At 42.9% G+C, this 18467-nt stretch overlaps 2 protein-coding genes across 10 annotated transcripts in view; both read left to right on the top strand.

Annotated features, from left to right (window-relative positions):
* The window catches only part of ass1 (argininosuccinate synthase 1), a 51334-nt gene extending 46745 nt beyond the window's left edge, over positions 1-4589 (top strand). For both annotated transcript variants that reach the window (XM_042059726.1, XM_042059727.1), the window contains 2 exons: positions 2847-2912; positions 4243-4589. In XM_042059726.1, coding sequence (XP_041915660.1) covers positions 2847-2912; positions 4243-4291 — 115 coding nt within the window. In that variant the 3' untranslated portion in view covers positions 4292-4589. The remainder of the gene's footprint in view (positions 1-2846; positions 2913-4242) is intronic.
* Positions 4590-17478: 12889 nt separating this feature from the next.
* The window catches only part of fubp3 (far upstream element (FUSE) binding protein 3), a 34728-nt gene continuing 33739 nt past the window's right edge, over positions 17479-18467 (top strand). For 3 of the 8 annotated variants that reach the window (XM_042059703.1, XM_042059702.1, XM_042059698.1), the window contains exon 1: positions 17480-17670. In XM_042059703.1, coding sequence (XP_041915637.1) covers positions 17572-17670 — 99 coding nt within the window. In that variant the 5' untranslated portion in view covers positions 17480-17571. Of the gene's footprint in view, positions 17671-18467 lie in introns of all 8 variants that reach the window. The other 5 variants (XM_042059705.1, XM_042059701.1, XM_042059700.1 and 2 more) reach the window with 3 other exon arrangements.

The raw sequence follows: 18467 nt of genomic DNA, 5'->3' as shown, positions 1-18467 counted from the left end.
TCTCTCTCACACACACACACACACACACACACACACACACACACACACACACACACACACACACTCCTACGTGCCTTCTCTCTGATCCCTGGCTTTGGGGAACACTGAGCCCATTGAGGTCCTCCTTGACCCTCTCTGGCCTCAGGGCTGAGCTCTGGCTGAGGCTGACCAAAGCAAAGGCTCCATATGCCCAGCCTTCTCCTGTTCCCTCCTCAGGGCTCCCATGGAGGCAGAGCAGGGCCCTTTAGGCGGGGGGTGCTCAGGGTTGGGGCCTTTGAGAGAGAGAGTGAGTGTGTGTGTGTATGTGTAGAGGGAGAGTGCGTGGGGGTGGAACGGCACGTTTCATGCCTGTTAAGCATGGACCGGGCAGTGGTCGAAAGGTCGCATCACCCTACTTACTCACACACACACACACACACACACACCTCTTCACGCACTCAGAGACGCCAGAGGGGAAAGTGGGTGTTTTGTTTCAGGAGAAAGAGTGACAATGATGAGAGAGTTGGAGAAGAAAGAGATTGCGGAAGGAACAGATGTTATGGGATGTCTGTGAAGATGAAGATAAAGATAAAGATGGAAGTTGATGATTGAGGAAAAAGATGAAGATGATAAAAAAAATGCCGCCCATGGTGAAGAGGAACAGGACGAAGGAGAATGTGATGAAGAGGTCGTCCATGAGGATGATGAAGTAGAAGAAAGAGGACATGGATACTGGTGGGGGTTATGACTATAATGATGATGATGATGATTCATTTTATTTCATGCCACTTGAAAGAACATGGTGTCAAGCCATGTTGTGAAGGCGTCTGAAGAAACAACAGAATCAATCAGCAGCTATATATATTTGATGTAGCAACACTAGGCAACTTGCACTAAACCAGCAAGATGGGTCACTATATTGTGCTCAATTTCGAACCACTAGTTCACTACAGGTCATATGTAGAAGTTCACTACAGGTCATATGTAGAAGAAAAAAAAATTTGAATAACACACCGCTCAAATTAAACGGCAATAATATTATGTAGGGCTACATACATGGGCTACAGATCATGTCCATTCACTGGGCAGATCTACAACAAGTTTGACAGAAAGACTTTAGCCTACAATGGATTTTTAATCTACAACATAACAGAAAGTTTACTTTCTATCACTGTTCCCTCCGGACTGTAAGTCTACTTGAAAATACAGTATGTTTAAACTAGAAACAAAATAGACAGCCATCACTTAACTCAAGCTACGTTAGCCAGCCTGTCAACTGGAATGACTAGAGAAGCTAACTAACTAGCATACATGATAATCAGCAAGCGGCAAAACGATAATTCATTTCACGACGAGGGACATACGTTGGATGAAAAGGTAAATAGGCTAATAGCCTACCAACTTCATTCCTCTCAGAAATCGATCCATTTTCTTAACTGTAGGCTACTTTACAATCAGTGCCCCTGCTCAGCTTCGTAAATCAAAGCACCAATTACCACCCCTTTCGTTCGAAAATTCTAAAACAACAATGTTTTTTAATACCACAAAATAACATTTGATAAATGAACCTTACATTTTTCAGTAGCCATAGGTGTGTAGATTTGAACCAAATCTGGTTTGGTTCTTACCGGGGCTTTTAGTGTTTAGTGCTGGGCTGGTGGGTGCCTATTTCCATCTGTCAAATCTTTTGGAAGCCTAAATTATTATGAATAAATGCAAAGCCTACTTATCATATTTTGCACGATTTATGTCAGTTGGGGAATTCAGGGTATGAGAAAATAAATAAATAAATAAATATATATATATATATATATATATATATATATATATATATATATATTAATACTGTAAGACACTTTTTAATCTGGACCGATATTAAGTTCTATGATAGTTGTGTTGCGTTCAGTCCAAAATGGCGGAGCTGCAGCTCAGTTATGGGTGCGTTTGTTGCAATGGAACATTCTATTGAGTTTCGCCTCTTGTTACTTCTATACTCTTTGCACACACTCCTCATGCTTGCTTCCACGCTGTGTGGGCTCCGTAAACAGTGTCATCAGCACAGTGGAAGTCCTCCCTATCGATCTTCCAGAGGGTGGAGAGAAGGGGGAGAAATGTCACAGCACCACGTCAGCTCTGCAGCACTACACTCACTGTGCTGTCGCTCTGCTAGCACATCAGCAGGGAAGCTTACCTCTCCAAAACACCACGACGACCGCTCTAAACTCCCAGCTCTCTCCCATGGCCGCGTCTGAGCTATCACGCGCCCAGTAGCCCCTTCTGACTCCCAGCTGAAAGAGGCTGCTCTTACGGGGCCGCAAAAACAGTGAATGTCCTGAAATAACACACGCACACAGCGGTCGCAGGGAGCGGATACAAACTGTTGTAATCACATTATTGTGATTCTCAGCAGAGCCAGTCAAAAAAGGAGGTGGGAGGAAGGCAGTGTAGTGGCTCCCACACACTGGCACACAGCGTTATGAAATGGCAGCCGTGGAGAGAGACTGTGTGCCGGTCTAACATAATGGACTTTCAGCTGCAACTGTACACAATTCAGTAACATCAGAAGTGAGGCAGCGATTGTGTTGTGGGAAATCATTAAACTGATATAAATGGGTTTCTTCAAATTTGCATTATGCATGTTTGTTACAAAACAATGAAACATTTAGGTGCAGAAGTGTTGTCTTAGTTTGTCCTCTGTATCTACGACTACCATACAGTGGTATTTAGTCAATTGATGCGTCAAGTGTAATTTTCCTTTCTCTCTCTCTCTCTCCCTCCCTCCCTCTCTTTCTGTAAATGTCATTCTTTCTTTCTCTCTCTCTCTCTCTCTCTCTTTCTCTCTCTCTCTCTCTCTCTCTATCCCTTAGCATGGATGTGCAAGGTGACTATGATCCCTGCGACGCCTCTGGGTTCATTAAGATCAATGCTGTCAGGTAAGTCGTCCCTTTGCTCCCCAGTCGCCATCTTAGCCACCACCCCTAAAAAAAAGGTTACTGTCTCCTCTTCCTTCCTCTGAAGTTTTTACTGCCACTCAATTAGCCATGAATGACCAACAGTTAAGCCACTGCTTCATCACATGCCGTATTTATCCACAATTGTGGGCTTTGGGACTAATGGGAAGTAATTGGCCAGAAGTAATCAGCATTTACCCCCCTGTTGAAATCATTAACTGTGTCTTTGGTTCACCTCTTACTGTTTTAAAAAATATGGAAATGCTGCCTGCGAAGACTTGTATTTAGCTGCTTTCAGACCTAGGTGTAAGTCTGCATGTTCTGCGTATGCCAAGTGGTTGGGCCGTATATCTGAACAACATAGCCGGTCATTTGGAACTCCAAACTTAGCCAGCTCTTAAACTACTCCCCTCCTAGAATTTCTGACAGACATTATGTAAATGAGCTTGTGTCTGAACGAAGCAAAGAACATGTGGAGATTCTGTTCATGTGTGTGTTCAACCACGTTCAACCTGTTCAACCACGCGGAGTTTCTGTACATCTGTGCGTCTGTGTCCTTCACACATAATGTCCGCATGTTAGCATCATATCTGAATCACCCGAAGGGTCGGACCTCCGATCTGCATATACTGCGGGGAACGTGTCTGAAAGCAGCTATAGTGTGGTTTTGAGGGAGATAGGTGGAACATGTGCAGTGTTTTTTTTTTTTTTTTTTTTTTGTCCCTTGGCTAGGGCCTGTATGCCTCTTAACCCCATGCCTCTATTTGTTATTCTCAGTATCTGACATTTGCATAATGTTCGTGTGCAAGTTTCACTGACCCTTTACCCCGTTCTTTTTGCCTGCCTTGCACCTTAGTTCAGTAAAATGTTTGATTTTCATGGTAGTGTGCATTCAGCGTTTCCTTTTTACATTGACATTTATTCATTCGGCACACACTTTTATCCAAATCAACTTACACATTGAACCATCCTCTGCTAGGCTAACCCTTTGGGACAGCCGTAGCTTGAGCCGTGTAACCGGAGTGTTGCCGGTTTGAACCCCGACCAGTAGGAACGGCTGAAGTGCCCTTGAGCAAGGCACCTAACCCCTCACTGCTGTAGCAGGCAGCTCACTGCGTCGGGATTAGTGTGTGCTTCACCTCACTATGTGTTCACTGTGTGCTGAGTGTGTTTCACTAATTCACGGAAAGGGATAAATGCAGAAACCAAATTTACCTCGCGGGATCAAAAGAGTATATATGCAGTACTTATACTTTTATATATTTAAGTGTAATAATGCCACATCCTTTATTTCACACTTCTGTCTTCACAGGCTCCGGGAGCACCATCGTTTGCAGGGTGACATGGCCTCAAAGAAGTGAGGCCGGCTCAGAATCAGTCCTCCTTTCTTAATCCCAAACAACACCTCACATGTGCCTAGTAGATGGAAAGGGACAGTTCTGCCAAACTAATTCTGCCAATCAGTTGCTGAATGCTAGCGTGGTCAAAACCCCACAGCATGGCATTGGTAGGTTGAATGGTTTGGTTGAATTCCCGCCAAGTGTCCTGTTCTTCTAGTCAGCTTTGTGTCGGTTGTAGTGCTAGTGTTGTAATTGGATTTCTACAAATGAATTAGAAGAGATGTTTTGTTTGTTCAATTAAATAAGTCGACCATTTGAAGGGTTGTATGTGTCATGTTTTTATTACAATGAGAAAAAAAATGTTTGCAGAACCTTCTTCACAATAATTGAATGGACTACTTGCTGAATTATATGAAAGACAAGCACAACACCCGTTGCCAATGACAGCGGCCATTATTTGTTGCAGCGGTCAGTGGGATGGCCAGTTCAATTCTGAGAATTCAGAGGAGCCTTATAATAAAACTCTGACCAATCTAACCATTAATGTCAGCAGGCTGGTGGAAAGAGTGCAACTGACCTCAGCTCCCTCAAACTCTCCAAACGACCAAGTTTCTCTCAAAGCATCTATGCTGCCTGATCCTATCAGTGCTTTACTAAACTAGAACATCAAATTCAGTCCAGGGAGAGACCCAGAAGTGATGTCCCCCTGGCCTATCCCAAACCACCCTATGGTAGCCCCCTGCTGAGTGAGGTGACCAGTGGGGGGAGCATGCAGGCCCCTTTTTGTGTCGGACCAGGACCCCCTGCTGCTGTTCAATTACACCACAGGCGTCCAGATCTGCCCGTTCATTTGCTGAACCATCCCCTACCATTTACACACTCTCTCTCTCTCTGGTGCACACACATATACATGTGTAGCCTCCTTCACACCTAATCACGCCGGTCCAATTTGCTTGCAACAGAAAAGCCCCCTTTGGGATTGATCACTGAAGCCGAAGGAAAAGGACAAGAGTGCCCAGTCCTTTAGCCGTCAGATCACCACACAAATGAAAAAGAGCATATTTCGGGGGTCTTTTTGTTCTCCAGGTTTCCTAGAAGGATCTGGGCAATCAGTGGTGGGATGATGTTGTGCAAAGTGGATAGGATGGGGGGTTGGGGTGGGTCTGTTAATGTGTGTGTGCAGGGGGTAAAGATGGGTTTTCCCAGAGGACATAAGATCGTAAGAAAAAGAGATGGAAAAAAAGGAGAGCACCTGTCCACCCTAGTGGCCCCAGCCTCTCGGGTTCCTCAGAGGGCACCCTGAAGTAGCCTCAGCGAGCGAGACAGGAGGGGAGGTGCGCTCACCTGTCAGTTGAGCCAGGTATGAGAGCGGCGACACTTGACCAAGGAAATTAATCATCCCTGACCTCCCATCAATTATCCCTCATTTGCCACGCACTCCGCCCCCCCATCCCACCCCCGTTCCCATTCTCTGGGGGGCAGCCATTGCTGCTAAACACAGACACACAAAGGAAGGCTGCAGGAAGTCAGGAGTTGACACCGCAATGGAGGCCTAATGGCGACTGCTGCCGTCTCCTCCAATGCTTGTGTCTCTACCCGTCCCCTGTCATGATCACCCGTTGGCAGACAATGGCCGCCATTGTTTGGATCCTCCAGTCCGAGACTCGACAGGAGTTTCACTGATGGCCGACTCCATTCTCCTGTCGCCTGGAGCTTTTTCAGCAGGTACGATATGTGCCTACCAAAGCAAGTTGGAAGGATTGTGCTAATTCGTGCCAAACTATTACAGGTGCTCCTTTCTAAAAAGGTACATCTTAGTCCTCCTCAGCCAAGTCCACCGTCATTTTCTCAAGATGTTGGGGTGGTCTTGAAGATTCCAGTTGTGTACTGAACATATTTAACCACTGAAGTCTTTCGTTGTGTCTGAGGTATTCATCGGATACAGGCATGTGACATTGTATACATTGCCATCTTGCAAATCTTGCCTAACAGCTTAACCGTGTGTGTGCATATTACTTAAAACTTGGCGCTGTTGCAGAGGAAAAGAATAACACTTAAAACAGAGTATAATTCTGCGGTCTCTCTTTCTCTTTTTATCTTTACTAACCTGTCTCTCTTTGCTTCCGTGGTTCACTGACCTTTATCCTAAACATCAGACGGCACAAAGGAACAGGAACAATGACCACAGGAGGTCAATTACCATCAATTAGGGTAACCCAAGACCCCGGATCTGCACGGAGCTCCCGCAGTGTGGGAGCCTGTCACAGCCCTCGTCTCGTCCCAGCGTCCTTAACAAAGCAGTGCTGGTGTATTCCATTTAAGTGGGTTACTGTTTTTTATGTGGCATGTCCGCCCTCCAGAATTCTCCTTTATCTGTGGCTCTGGAATATTCTGTTTCAGAGTATGTCCCTCTGTTGTGTCCATCTGCTGTGGGAATGGATGGATAGGAGGCCGAGATGAGTTGCACGTCACGCTTGCATGTTAGAGATTTTTTTTCGTTCTTTTTGTCCGTCTTTGGTGAAGGGCATTTCGCAGGAGACGGCAGATGTATCGCTTATATAGTCAGTGTTGTTGTTGACATGTTTGACATTACAGTTTTTGTCACACAAGTAGGCAAAGTGGTTTTACTAATTGTGTGCATTTTATGAGGTTTCTGTCCGAAGGTGTTTGAAGTTGCTCGTGAGGTTCTTCTTCAAGTTTTCAGTTCCTGCTTTCTCATGTTCCATACATGCCAAGTGGCTTTGATTTGTCTCCTGCGATGACGTCATGCACCCTTGAGGAAAGTTGCTGTATGGCATATCCAGATCTAAGGAGAGTGAAAGGGAACCTCAGATAAAAGCAATGCAAAGCAAATTGCCCCCCTCCCTCCCTTTTGCTTCCATCAAAACATGAAGAAATCTTTGTTCAGCTTGAAAATGGATATTTGGGAACGGGAATGCAACTGTCTCTGGTAAATTAACAGAAATGAACTTGAATGAGATGGAGTTTTATGGATAACTTCCTTCAGTAAAGCTTTGTTTTTCCAAGCCTGGTGATTTGAGTGGATCTGTGTTGCTGAGGAGTCCTTTTAGCATAGAGACAAATTATATCTATTTGACCCATGAATACAATATTTACTGGACGCAGATCTATGAATAGATGTGCCAAACACGCCATATATACAGATTCTTCATGTACATTGAATAGCTTAGTCAGGCAATGCAGTCTGTAACACTGTATCCATTATAAAGGTTATCTACAGACAAATTTTTTAAAAACAAACTTTGTAGTCCACAAATCTATGGCAACATTAAAAAGCTCTTAAGTTAGTACTTCTGGATCTGAGCCTCTTGAAGTCCAATTCCCTTTGAAGTACAGAGCAGGGCAAACTAAACCTGAAAAAGGCCATTGTTAAAAAGAAAGGCTGCCTGTTGGTCTGGCATTCTGTCCGGCCTGCCACGCAGCGGCTTGCCATCTGGCCAAGGAAAGGGTTAACAGGCCCTGGAGGTTTGAAGCCAGCGCTAATGGCCCTGGAAAAGACGATGAGGTCATGTTCACACCGCCCTGTGCTTCGGCGGGATTTACAGTTTGGGCAGGGATGCTGCGCAGAGTGTGTGTGGCATGTGCTGAATTATGTAAGCACTCACACACATACACACAAGCACAGGAAAAGAATAGGCCCTGTTCACGGGCAATAGTAAAACACTACTTTGTGTTTTTCTTTGTCACCTAAAATACCTGGTGATGGTTTTAAGATTCAGTGAGTAAACCTGTTTATCTTGAACAGATTCCCAGATGGTAAACATTTGGATGAGTAAAACATTATTGTGTACATTTGTTGTTGAGGGTTGGACTGATCATTAGAGAGAAATGAACATAATCAATTATAATATGAATACATACAAAAGTCTAAGTGGTGGTCAAGCTCCAGATTAACGGTTCGGACCATTTCACCCAAAAAGATAAATCAGTCCAGAATCTGAAAAGTTGATTCGGAGCCAAAATAGTTGTTTTTTTCCCTGTGAACCGATGTGGGTGTGTCATTCGACAGGTTAGTTAGGCACCCTACACCCTTCATTGATGACGCATCATAGGTTACGTTCAAAACGGGTGGAAATGCAGGCTGATTCACTAATGCCAAGGTTCAAAGAATTTTAAACGGAACCGGTTCAAAAACCAGTTATGGTGGTTGAAAAAGCCCTGTCTGAATCAACAATATTATTTCAAATGAAGCAAGCAAACAACAAAAATGTTTGTTCAAACAATATTGTAAGTCTACCCAAAGAGCGTGCAATTCATTTGTCCTCTTAGTTGTCAGCTTCCGTGCCCGCACTGTCACATGACCACAAAGAGGTCTGCCTGTCTGCGCCCTGTAGGAGCGAGCTCACGCAGCACTCTCTTGGATCTATAGCCAGATGGGGGGCCATTAAAGCCAAAGCCCCAGCCTTTGTTTTCCATGGCACAAGTGATAAAATATTGATGGAAAAATAGAAATATTTTGCCTCATGCTTAATGTAGCCCATCTGAGAGGGGTTAATGAGTGCTTTGGACCCTCCGGTCTCAAGTTTCACTGCATGGTCTCTACGCTAACCTGTGCTTCGACACAGTCAATGGACTTTGGAGTTGTGTCCCTGTGGGTCATGTTAAATCGATAACTCTTTGCAGCATTGGGTAGTACTGGTGACCAAACACTGGTAGGGAACAGTTCCTGAAGGCATTATATCTTGTGAAGTCTAACATCTGCTCTATGCTATCAGCTTTCATTTTCTTGTCACTTGTGGCATGCTTTACACTTCCTGGTGATCAACCTGGAAATACTATACTTGAGAATACCACTATACTAAGAATGTGAAAATAATCCATATGAATATTAGTAGCATACCTAATCCACCTTATGATAATGTTTTAGTTCCCTGCAATGTTTGTCTCACAATTTCAGTTCCTTTAGGTCCAATTATTCAGTCTCTCACACACATAAATATCTGAAGCAGGCAGGCACTCAATAATAACACTCTCACTCTCATTCTCACTCCCACTCTCACTCCTCTGTCTTTCTCTCTATCTCTCTCTCTCTTTATCTCTCTTGTACTCATAACCAGCTGCAGGATGCTGCCAAAACAAGCCCTAAGCCCAATGAATGGGAGTCTCGTTGCCCCCTGGGTGACAGTAATGCAGCATGTTTACCTCAATCAATAGCTTCATTTTCCTCCACGTGATGGCAATGTGCTTTGCTGTTCACACCCCCGTACCCCCACACAGACAGACACACTCGCCACTTCATCCCCCCCCCCCCCCCCAACACACACACACACACACACACACACAGATACGCACACATCTCCCCGCCCGGGGCCGGTTGCTTTGTTTGCTAGCTCGTTATGTCTTTCGATTGGTTGCTGTTATGAGAGGTAAAAGTCAAAGGGCGAAACCCCTGCTGATCCTGAGGGGCTAAGACCCCTTCACCCTCTTAAGAACGTCCCTGGATACCCACCTTCCGCACACACTCCCACAGCCCAACTCGCCTTTTAATGGCCCCTCCGACTCTGTCAAAAGCACCGTCCGTTTTTATGAGATTTGTTTAATGCAGCTCTGGAGCAATTGTTTGCGTTGTTACGCCCTGGCTAGTTAAATGGAGATGGATATGGGAGTCTTGGCCTGTGGTTCCACACTGAGGATTCTAGGTTTCTTGGGAGTTCATAAAAAGAGGGCCTATGGAATGCGCCATCACAGGCGATGAGATCATGCCGCGTGGCGTACTATCTGTTCAGCACTGATACACTTGTGAAATTATTGTCCCAAGTGTTGTATGCTTCTTTTTACAAAAATGTGTCAATACACGTGTATCCGCTGACAGTGACCATCTGGGCCCAAACAGAGACAGATCGGCCTCAGCCTCTCCAACACGGACACACAGTGAAGACTACTGCTGATTAGCCACTAGAGGGGGTGAGCTGGCATCACAAGGGTGAAATGTGTCACTGTTACTCCTCTGTAATTGCATGCTGCTACTGAGTGGAGAGTGTGAAATAAAATATATTGAATGTTAAATCATTTACAGTCAAGATGCATATTTTACGTAGGTATGGGAATAGGTAATTGTGTGAGTATTTCTGAGTTGTACATTGCTAAGTATAGCTTGTGCACTGCACTAACAAATGCACTGCAGTATTTTACGACTGCATCATGCATCCATAAACTAACACATCCATTGTAATTGTCTCACTTAAATGTGTTTTTTTTCTTACAGGGTTTAATTGAGCTATTGTAAATGCCACATGTTTTCACTTCTCTAAACCTATAGTGATACAACCTGCACAGCCTTTGAGGACTTCTGAGATGGAGGAAAAATTGCAAGTATTTAAACCTATAATTTACCTATAATTGACAGTCATTGTGAAACAGAGGCACCATCATTTTGTGGTTATAATATCAGAATGAGATGTGTACATCTGGCAAGGGGACAGTGGTTTTAAAAAAGACGTTGTCTTAAAAATCCATCACATATCAATATCCATTGCATGCTTTCATTACTGCTATCGTGAGGGACAAACAGTCACTCTCACTTCTGTCTGCCCCTGGGGTCCTGTTTATATTTCCTACAACATTGTGTTTTTATGTATAATTTGAACACTTCCTGAGAGGTAGGACATCACTTGTACAGAATTCAAGATTTTATAGATTCACAGACTTGTGGCATAATCTGGACAGAAGGCGGAAGATTTGTCTTCGAGAAGGGCACCGCACCATGAAAAAAAAAAAAAAACACACTTATTGTGTTAGTGCATGGTGAGGGGATCTGGCAAACAAGCCCATTTAGCCATTATTTCCCCACAGTCCCCAGCAAGCGCACAATGAGGCGAATAGGCTTGACGGCGGAGGACTTGAGAGAAGGGAAGAATGGGGCAGGAGGGAGGGGAGGGTGAGGTAGGAAGAAGGAGGAGAAGAGAAGACAAGATGGTGGTGGGTTGGGAGGGGGGGGGTATAGTGATGACCAAGGAGGGGGTCACTGTGTCCCAGCAGAGAGAGGGAGAGGGAAATAGTGGAAAACATCTGTAATTTTCACCGCAGGAACCTGGCATAATTGCGTCATTTAAAAATCCAGATACAACGCTGATTCAAGGCAAAGTGGTCGGGGTGCGACGTGGGGGCGGCTGTGTGGGGCGGCTGGGGGAGTGGTGGGTGGGAAGCATTACACTGACTGAAAGAGAGAGAAGAAAGAAAGCCAGTGAGAACACAAAGAGATAAAAGAGTGTGTTTGTGATGATAGGACAAGTAAAAAAAAAAAGACCATTCACCTGCCGCTTTTCTCTTTTTTTTTCTTTTTATTTCAAGCTGGAAGTAACCTGTCAAGGGTCTGGGCTTTTCTTTAGAGGACTCCCCAGGCTACGATAATGCCTCCCTATTATGTCTGTCGCAGAATTGTCATATTTACTTGTAGGGGTTTTTCTCGATATCCCCACTGCGCTTTTTAGCTCCATTTAAGTTTCTCTCAATTTATAATTGGTTCCTCTTTGTCACTGGTGAGAAAAGCGCTCTAACCAAACACTTCATTAAATTGCTATCATCCCCTCTTAGAGTGTGAGTCATTGTGCAGGAAGAGATTTGTCTTCTGGCGGCAGACTAAGTTAGATGAACAAGAACAATTTTATGCAACGAATATACTGTAAATTTCTATGAAGTCATATTGTATACAATACTCTGCATGTGCTTAGCTTTTGTTTGGGATGATTTTTTTAATAGACTTATCTTCAGCCAAATCATAATTTGTTATCCACAGAACTTGTACACTAAGGTGTACAAATATTCTATCTGTATCAGTGGTGAAGAATAGAACTGCACTTTTTGGTAACACTTTAGTTTAGGGAATGCATGGTAGCCTTAATTCAACAATTTCTTATTCATACTAAATGGGCGATTTATTCTTGATCAATTCTTAATAAGCAGCTAGTTGGTCTTGATCTAAGGTTATTGATATATAGTGTAGACCAAAATAGAAACTTTATGGCCCTCTAATACACTGTCTTAATATGTGATTATTCTGTCGCTATAAGAGTCAAGAACCTCTATTTTGATCCATATATGTATCCTTAGATCAAGACCAACTAGTTGCTTATGAAGGGCTTACCTAGAATAAATTACCTACTTTTAAGAATAAGAAACTGTTCCATAAAGACTAAGAAATAGCAATGATGTTAATAAATACACATCTTGCTGAGTAATACATACACACGAGAGTTGGAGCGGTGTCAATATCTCAACAGCAGTAGTGGTGCCAAAAATAGAAATAGAGGTAAACGGGAATAATAAAGGGAGCTTAAGAAGAACAATAGTTAATTTGCCAGCTTTTTTTTTAATGGTTAACACGTGTCCCCTAAACTGAAGTGTCACCCACTTTTTCAATAAAACACATTTTTTGTGTACACATGTATTTGTCAGGAAATTTGGGATGACCCAAAACACTTGAACTTCCTTCAAAGTGTGTTTTACGGGTGATTAGGTCCCATGTGTGGCACTGAATATCTCATTGTTTGAAATGCATGGTTACCTCATAAAAACCTGCTAATTGATCTATTTATTTATATATAGTGGATAATTATTGGTGCATTAAATACCATAAAGCATAATTGGATTAAACTAAATCTCATGACAAACCCCAGCGTTTTGGCAGGAGTTCAGTATGTTATGTGATGTCTCAGAATGCAAAACTGTAGACATTTGCTTTAAGAGCTGTGGTATTCTTACATTTTTACAATGTTATGTAAATACAGGCATCCAATAAAGTTCCATTGTTCCCTTTCAAGACTGCTGGCTTTTTTTTGTGTTGCACATAGAAGACCAATTATTTACAAAGCACTATGTTACATAATTATATATTAATTCCACATTCACTTTTCTGTCTATGTACATGTCTCCATACTGAATTAATTGTGCAGAATTAAACTTTATTTTACATGTGTGTGTGCGCGCGCATACATGGTTAGGATTGTAGGATCCTACAAGTATTTTTGTAGGAAAGTGTTTGTATATAATATCCTCTAATCCCAGCACTGCTACAACAGCGCCTGCTACAACAGCACTTGCTCAAGGGCACTTCAGCCGTTCCTACTGTCGGGGTTCGAACCGGCAACGCTCCAGTTAGAAGTCCGAAGGAGGCTAACCAGTAGACCACGGCCAAGTTTTTGAGATTCAGGGTACAGTACTGTAAAAATAGGGGTACAAGGAGGAGAAAGAACAACAACAAATTGCAAAGAGCAAAGCAAAATAGTAATTTTATCAATTTTGAACTACTATGATTGAACATGTTTTCGTTCATCTAAAAAAATATTAAATTTGTTTTAAAATGACAGTTTTTCTCAATTGCTAAAACACTAAAACCCATTGGCTGAACAAAGTTCTCAGTTGTCTAAACTCATTTAGCCAATTGTTCAGTCTGGTGTCAATACATTAAACCATTTCACATGGTAAAACACAATTTGCAGATCTCACTTTCAGCAAAACTCTAAACACATTCTCATTCTCAAAACACATTCTGCACTGTAATGCACATGTCATCCATACTGGTAAACACAAGTGGCAATAATTAAATACAAATAGAGCAGACATGTCATTGATTAAACACAACCACTCAAAATTGATTTCACTTGTTTCAAATGATGTGACACAACCAATATAAGCCAGTTCAGAGAGCAAACAGGTTGTTGAAGGTGGGAATGAGAAAGTCTGAGAATGGATCGAAGAAACTATGTGCGAGGACGAGTGCGTATGCGAGGTGGGGGACGAGGAGGAACATGAAAAAATGCAAAGAGCAAAGCACAGTAGTAATCAATTTTGAGCTACTATGATAGAACATGTTTTTGTTCATCAAAAGACAATGACCGAATATGAAATTTGTTTTGAGATTAAAAATGTACTTCTCCCTGAGAACTATATGTTTTGGACAATGTGTTTTCTATTTTTGGGTGTAAATTGTTTACTGACTGCTTGATAGTGTATATCATTTTGATCACTTTGTTTATGATTTGAGTTGAGGTTTTGAGTACTGTTAAATCTGTTTTGAGGCGAAAGTTTCATGTTGCAAGAGGAGTTAGAGGTTTTGTAAATAGTGCTTGAAGATAAGGTTTTGTGTTTAATGTTTCACGAAAATGGAGAAAGGTCTCAGAAATTGTGTTTTAGCACTTGAGAAAAACAGTACTTCTAGAGACAACATGGCCAGTTCCTCCCATCAAAATCTATTTCTATAGAACTGCCATCATTCACACACACTGCCAGGCACCCAACCTTAGAATTTCTGAACAGAAAGACAGAGGACCAAGGGTATCTCTGCATCTCCCCCTGATTACACACACACACACACACACACTGTCTTTTTTTCCACACTCACTCTCACTCTCTCTGTCAAACACATACACACTCCATCTTTCTCTCTCTCATACATACAAACTCACGCCTTAAAAACACAGATGGAAGAGGACATCCTGACACCTGATCAGCTTTGAAAGTTAATCACTCTCAGCGCTATCCAGAATTACGGACTCTCTGTGCCTGCCAACCACCTCATACACGGCGAAACCAATTCTCTCTGTCAGCACCTACTTTCCACACGTTGCGAGAGAAAATCCCCCCGTGCAACTGAGTCTATAATTGCTCCAAACGTCTGATTTCAACTTCAACTGCATCCAAATTTTGACCTCACACCCAACCCTCCAACCCACAGACCAAGCCAGCGCTCTCAAGTCTGAATACATTGCCTGCCAGATGGTAGCAATAGCTAAGATCAGACCTCTTGCACTGAATGAGAGATCTTCATTTGGATGTGTCCGTCTGGCAAAGGCTGATGGCAGCCCATGATTTTCCTGACAGATTTTGTGCAGGTGATAAAATGCTCCAGGCTGATGGGCTTATGGAAATTGATACCTTGATGCGTCCATGTGGTCAAATTTAGTTCTCTGTCAATCTTCCTGTCAACTGGGACAGAGAAAGAGATAGGAAAGAGAAAGAGATAGATAGGAAGAGTGGAACAGATGTCATCAAAATAAATCAGGCCTCACGGCTCATTGTAGTTTTGATGGCAATGTTAATTATACAATGCATTTAAAGGAGGAAGATACAATTGTCATACTTTTGTTATTTTATTACATGGAAATAAGTACTGGTACTTTGTGTGGTGGTGATTAGGCCTATACTCTTTTTGCCCTTGATGTAGCTATTCCTTTTACTTTGACATATGCGGCAGTTTCAAGTTACAGGATTTTAATATTAGGTTTGAGTGCAATTCTGGGGCTGTTTTGCATAAACAGGCTGGAAAATTGGTGGCAATTTTGATGCATTTAACTCCGCTTACACTCACTTTCTGCCAGATGTGCAAAGTTAGCTGTTTCCACATGTGGAGTTTTGAGGATATTCCAAATAAATCCATCTATTCTCAACTTACACAACCTCCTCAAACTTTAGCTAGGAGGCTTTCCAGTGTCCTGTGGCCCAAAATACTTGTTAACAAAACAAGTAGGTCAATAAGACAAACAGACAAGAAACCAAACAAACAAGGGATAAAATCAAATATATTTAACACATGTAGTGCTGCTGAACCATTAAAATATTAAAATGCTTGGAAATCAGACTGGCATAAGACATAACACAACTTATAAGACAGGACAAAAGAAAGAACAGCACAGATAGGGAGGTAAGGAGGATTAGGAGTGTGAGGAGGAGGGGGCTGGGAGCATATTCAAGTTCAAAAGGCAAATAGCCTTAAAAGTAAAGGTAGCCTTCTTCCTGTAGTCCTAGCCAGAGGACAGCGCAGACGCCTGCCAGAGGGCAGCCATTCAAAAACTCTAGGACATGGAGTCTTCCAAGATGCAGTTGGCTTTCCTTAGTGTTGCCTTGTCGTGCAGTGATGTCAGAGACTGAAGAGGGTGGTCACAGAGGTTTCACAATCCTCTGAAAGGCCTTCATGACATGGTATGGGTCTTCAGGACTTTAAGGCTGCTCTTCTTGGGAATGGGAATAATTGTGGAGTGTTTCCATGACTGTGGGACAGTGGCAGAGGATAGAGACCTCTGGAAAATCTGCTGGAAAACTCCTCCAAGCTACTCCGCACAGTATTGTACACAGTGTGTAACCGCAGATGTGATCTGGAAAAGGGGCTTTCTTGATCTGTGTCCTCCTCAAACATTCCACCATAGTTTTGTTTCAAACCATATTCTGTTTGAATGACAAATGTTTTTGACAGTATAGGCATAATGCTGTTCTTGATTAATAGCCTGTGCCTTAAGAAGAGAGACTGTGCTGTTACAACCTTTGGCCCATTCATTGTATAATGCTCACATAAAGGCTATAAACAGGCAGCCGTGGCCTACTAGCGCTTCGGACTTGTAACCGGAGGGTTGCCGGTTTGAACCCCGACCAGTAGGCATGGCTGAAGTGCCCTTGAGCAAGGCACCTAACCCCTCACTGCTCCCCGAGTGCCGCTGTTGTTGCAGGCAGCTCACTGCGCCGGGATATGTGTGTGTGCTTCACCTCACTGTGTGTTCACTGTGTGCTGAGTGTGTTTCACTAATTCACGGATTGGGATAAATGCAGAGACCAAATTTCCCTCACGGGATCAAAAGAGTATATATACTTATACTTACTTATACTATAAAGCCTTGTCTCAATTCACAAACATACAATGTATCTTCCCTTTGGTTGATGGCCTCTTTGGTGTTGATGGTGTTTGTATTACATAACTGTGTTTATACACTTGTTTTTAAATGTATTTAGTTCTTTACAGTGGTTTTGAGTATACAATTTTGCAAATGTAAATGACTCTAATGCCAGATTTTAAGATGCCCTGAGCTTTTTGGTGAATTCTGATAGCCAAAAACCACATTTGGGTTGATCTTCGCCTTATTAACTCTATTGCATACATACAGACAGATGATGGTTATTATGTGACACGATATGTATTGCCTATAGTCTATGTGATAAAACATCCAGTAAAAGAGTTGACCTTATAAAATACAAATGTAACTTCCTCTGTTTATTTCTTTTAGTGACCAATAACGGCATGGCCCTTATTTATTTAGTGTGTAGGTCTCCACGGTTCGCCATATTGCATGCTTTGTCTGACACTGCCTTGTCTCTGTGGTTTGTGAAAATCATAGGCAGTAAAAGAAATGCTTCATAAGTTGATTTCAGTCGCTGACGAAATTCTCTCGCGATATTTCAACTCCACGGGTTTCATTTCCTGTTCCGGGGTCGGCGCGTGTTGCCTGATCGTCTTGCTCGCTACTGGGCTAAAGAGTTTTTTTTCGGATGTGTTGCTGAACGCTGCCGTAGTAGGGATGATGATGATGGCGGAGCTGGTGCAGGGACAGGCCTCGGTGGCTCAGCCTGGAATGAAAGCAGACGGCTTCGCCGACGCTTTACACCGGGCCCGACAGGTAATACAATTGACAGAGAGGAATCTTTTTGAAATCGCGTAAGATTAGAGCTAGGCCGTTCAGGGTGGGGGAGGAGTGTACTTTTAAGCAGCGTATCCCCAGCCCCCCTCACCCGCTGAGAACACACTCTTGTGCACATACTAAGCTAGCATAACTGGCTACACAAGGTCCAAGTGTTAAGACTGCATGGCTGTGCGTGCAGATTAAGAGAATGTGGGCCAGAAGACGCCCAACAAACTATCAACAATTAACTCTTAAGCTAATAAGACACAAGTCAAGTTGGGGAAAAGTGTGAAACAACTTTTGGGCTGTAAGACTGTGGGCGACTTGGAGAGATTAAAAAAACAAAACACGAGCAACAAACTGCAACCTGTTGTAACGCCACACAACTTGCAGCTAGCTAGCTAGCTAGGTTAAGATCTTCCTAGCTAGCTGGCTAGCACACTGCTATTGCTGTGGCCTTGTTCCGCAAAGCCTTGTAAACCATCTGACTTTACGCAAACATTGCTCGAAGTTAACTCACAAACAACAGACAAAGCCAAGTTGTTTGTCAAATCACAAACTGGGTTAGGTTGACTACATTGCAACAGTTGCTTGTAATTTATCGAGTAAAGTTTAGTTTTTTTCGCTGAGTTTGTAGTAAGCTAACTAGTGTGCCCCTCGATAGCAAGCATTTTGAAGTCGCTGAACAACTTATAAGGAGCTAATTTAAACCAAGCATACGCAGTTTGCTCGACAGTTATACAATGTTGAAAAAACACCACAACTTCCATATAGCTTGATTGCCTTCGCGGAGA

This window comes from Alosa sapidissima, chromosome 13 (genome assembly GCF_018492685.1).
Source record: "Alosa sapidissima isolate fAloSap1 chromosome 13, fAloSap1.pri, whole genome shotgun sequence".
Lineage (NCBI taxonomy): Eukaryota > Metazoa > Chordata > Actinopteri > Clupeiformes > Clupeidae > Alosa > Alosa sapidissima.
Note: the sequence above shows the minus strand (reverse complement) of the source record. Positions and strands in the feature narration are given on the sequence as shown.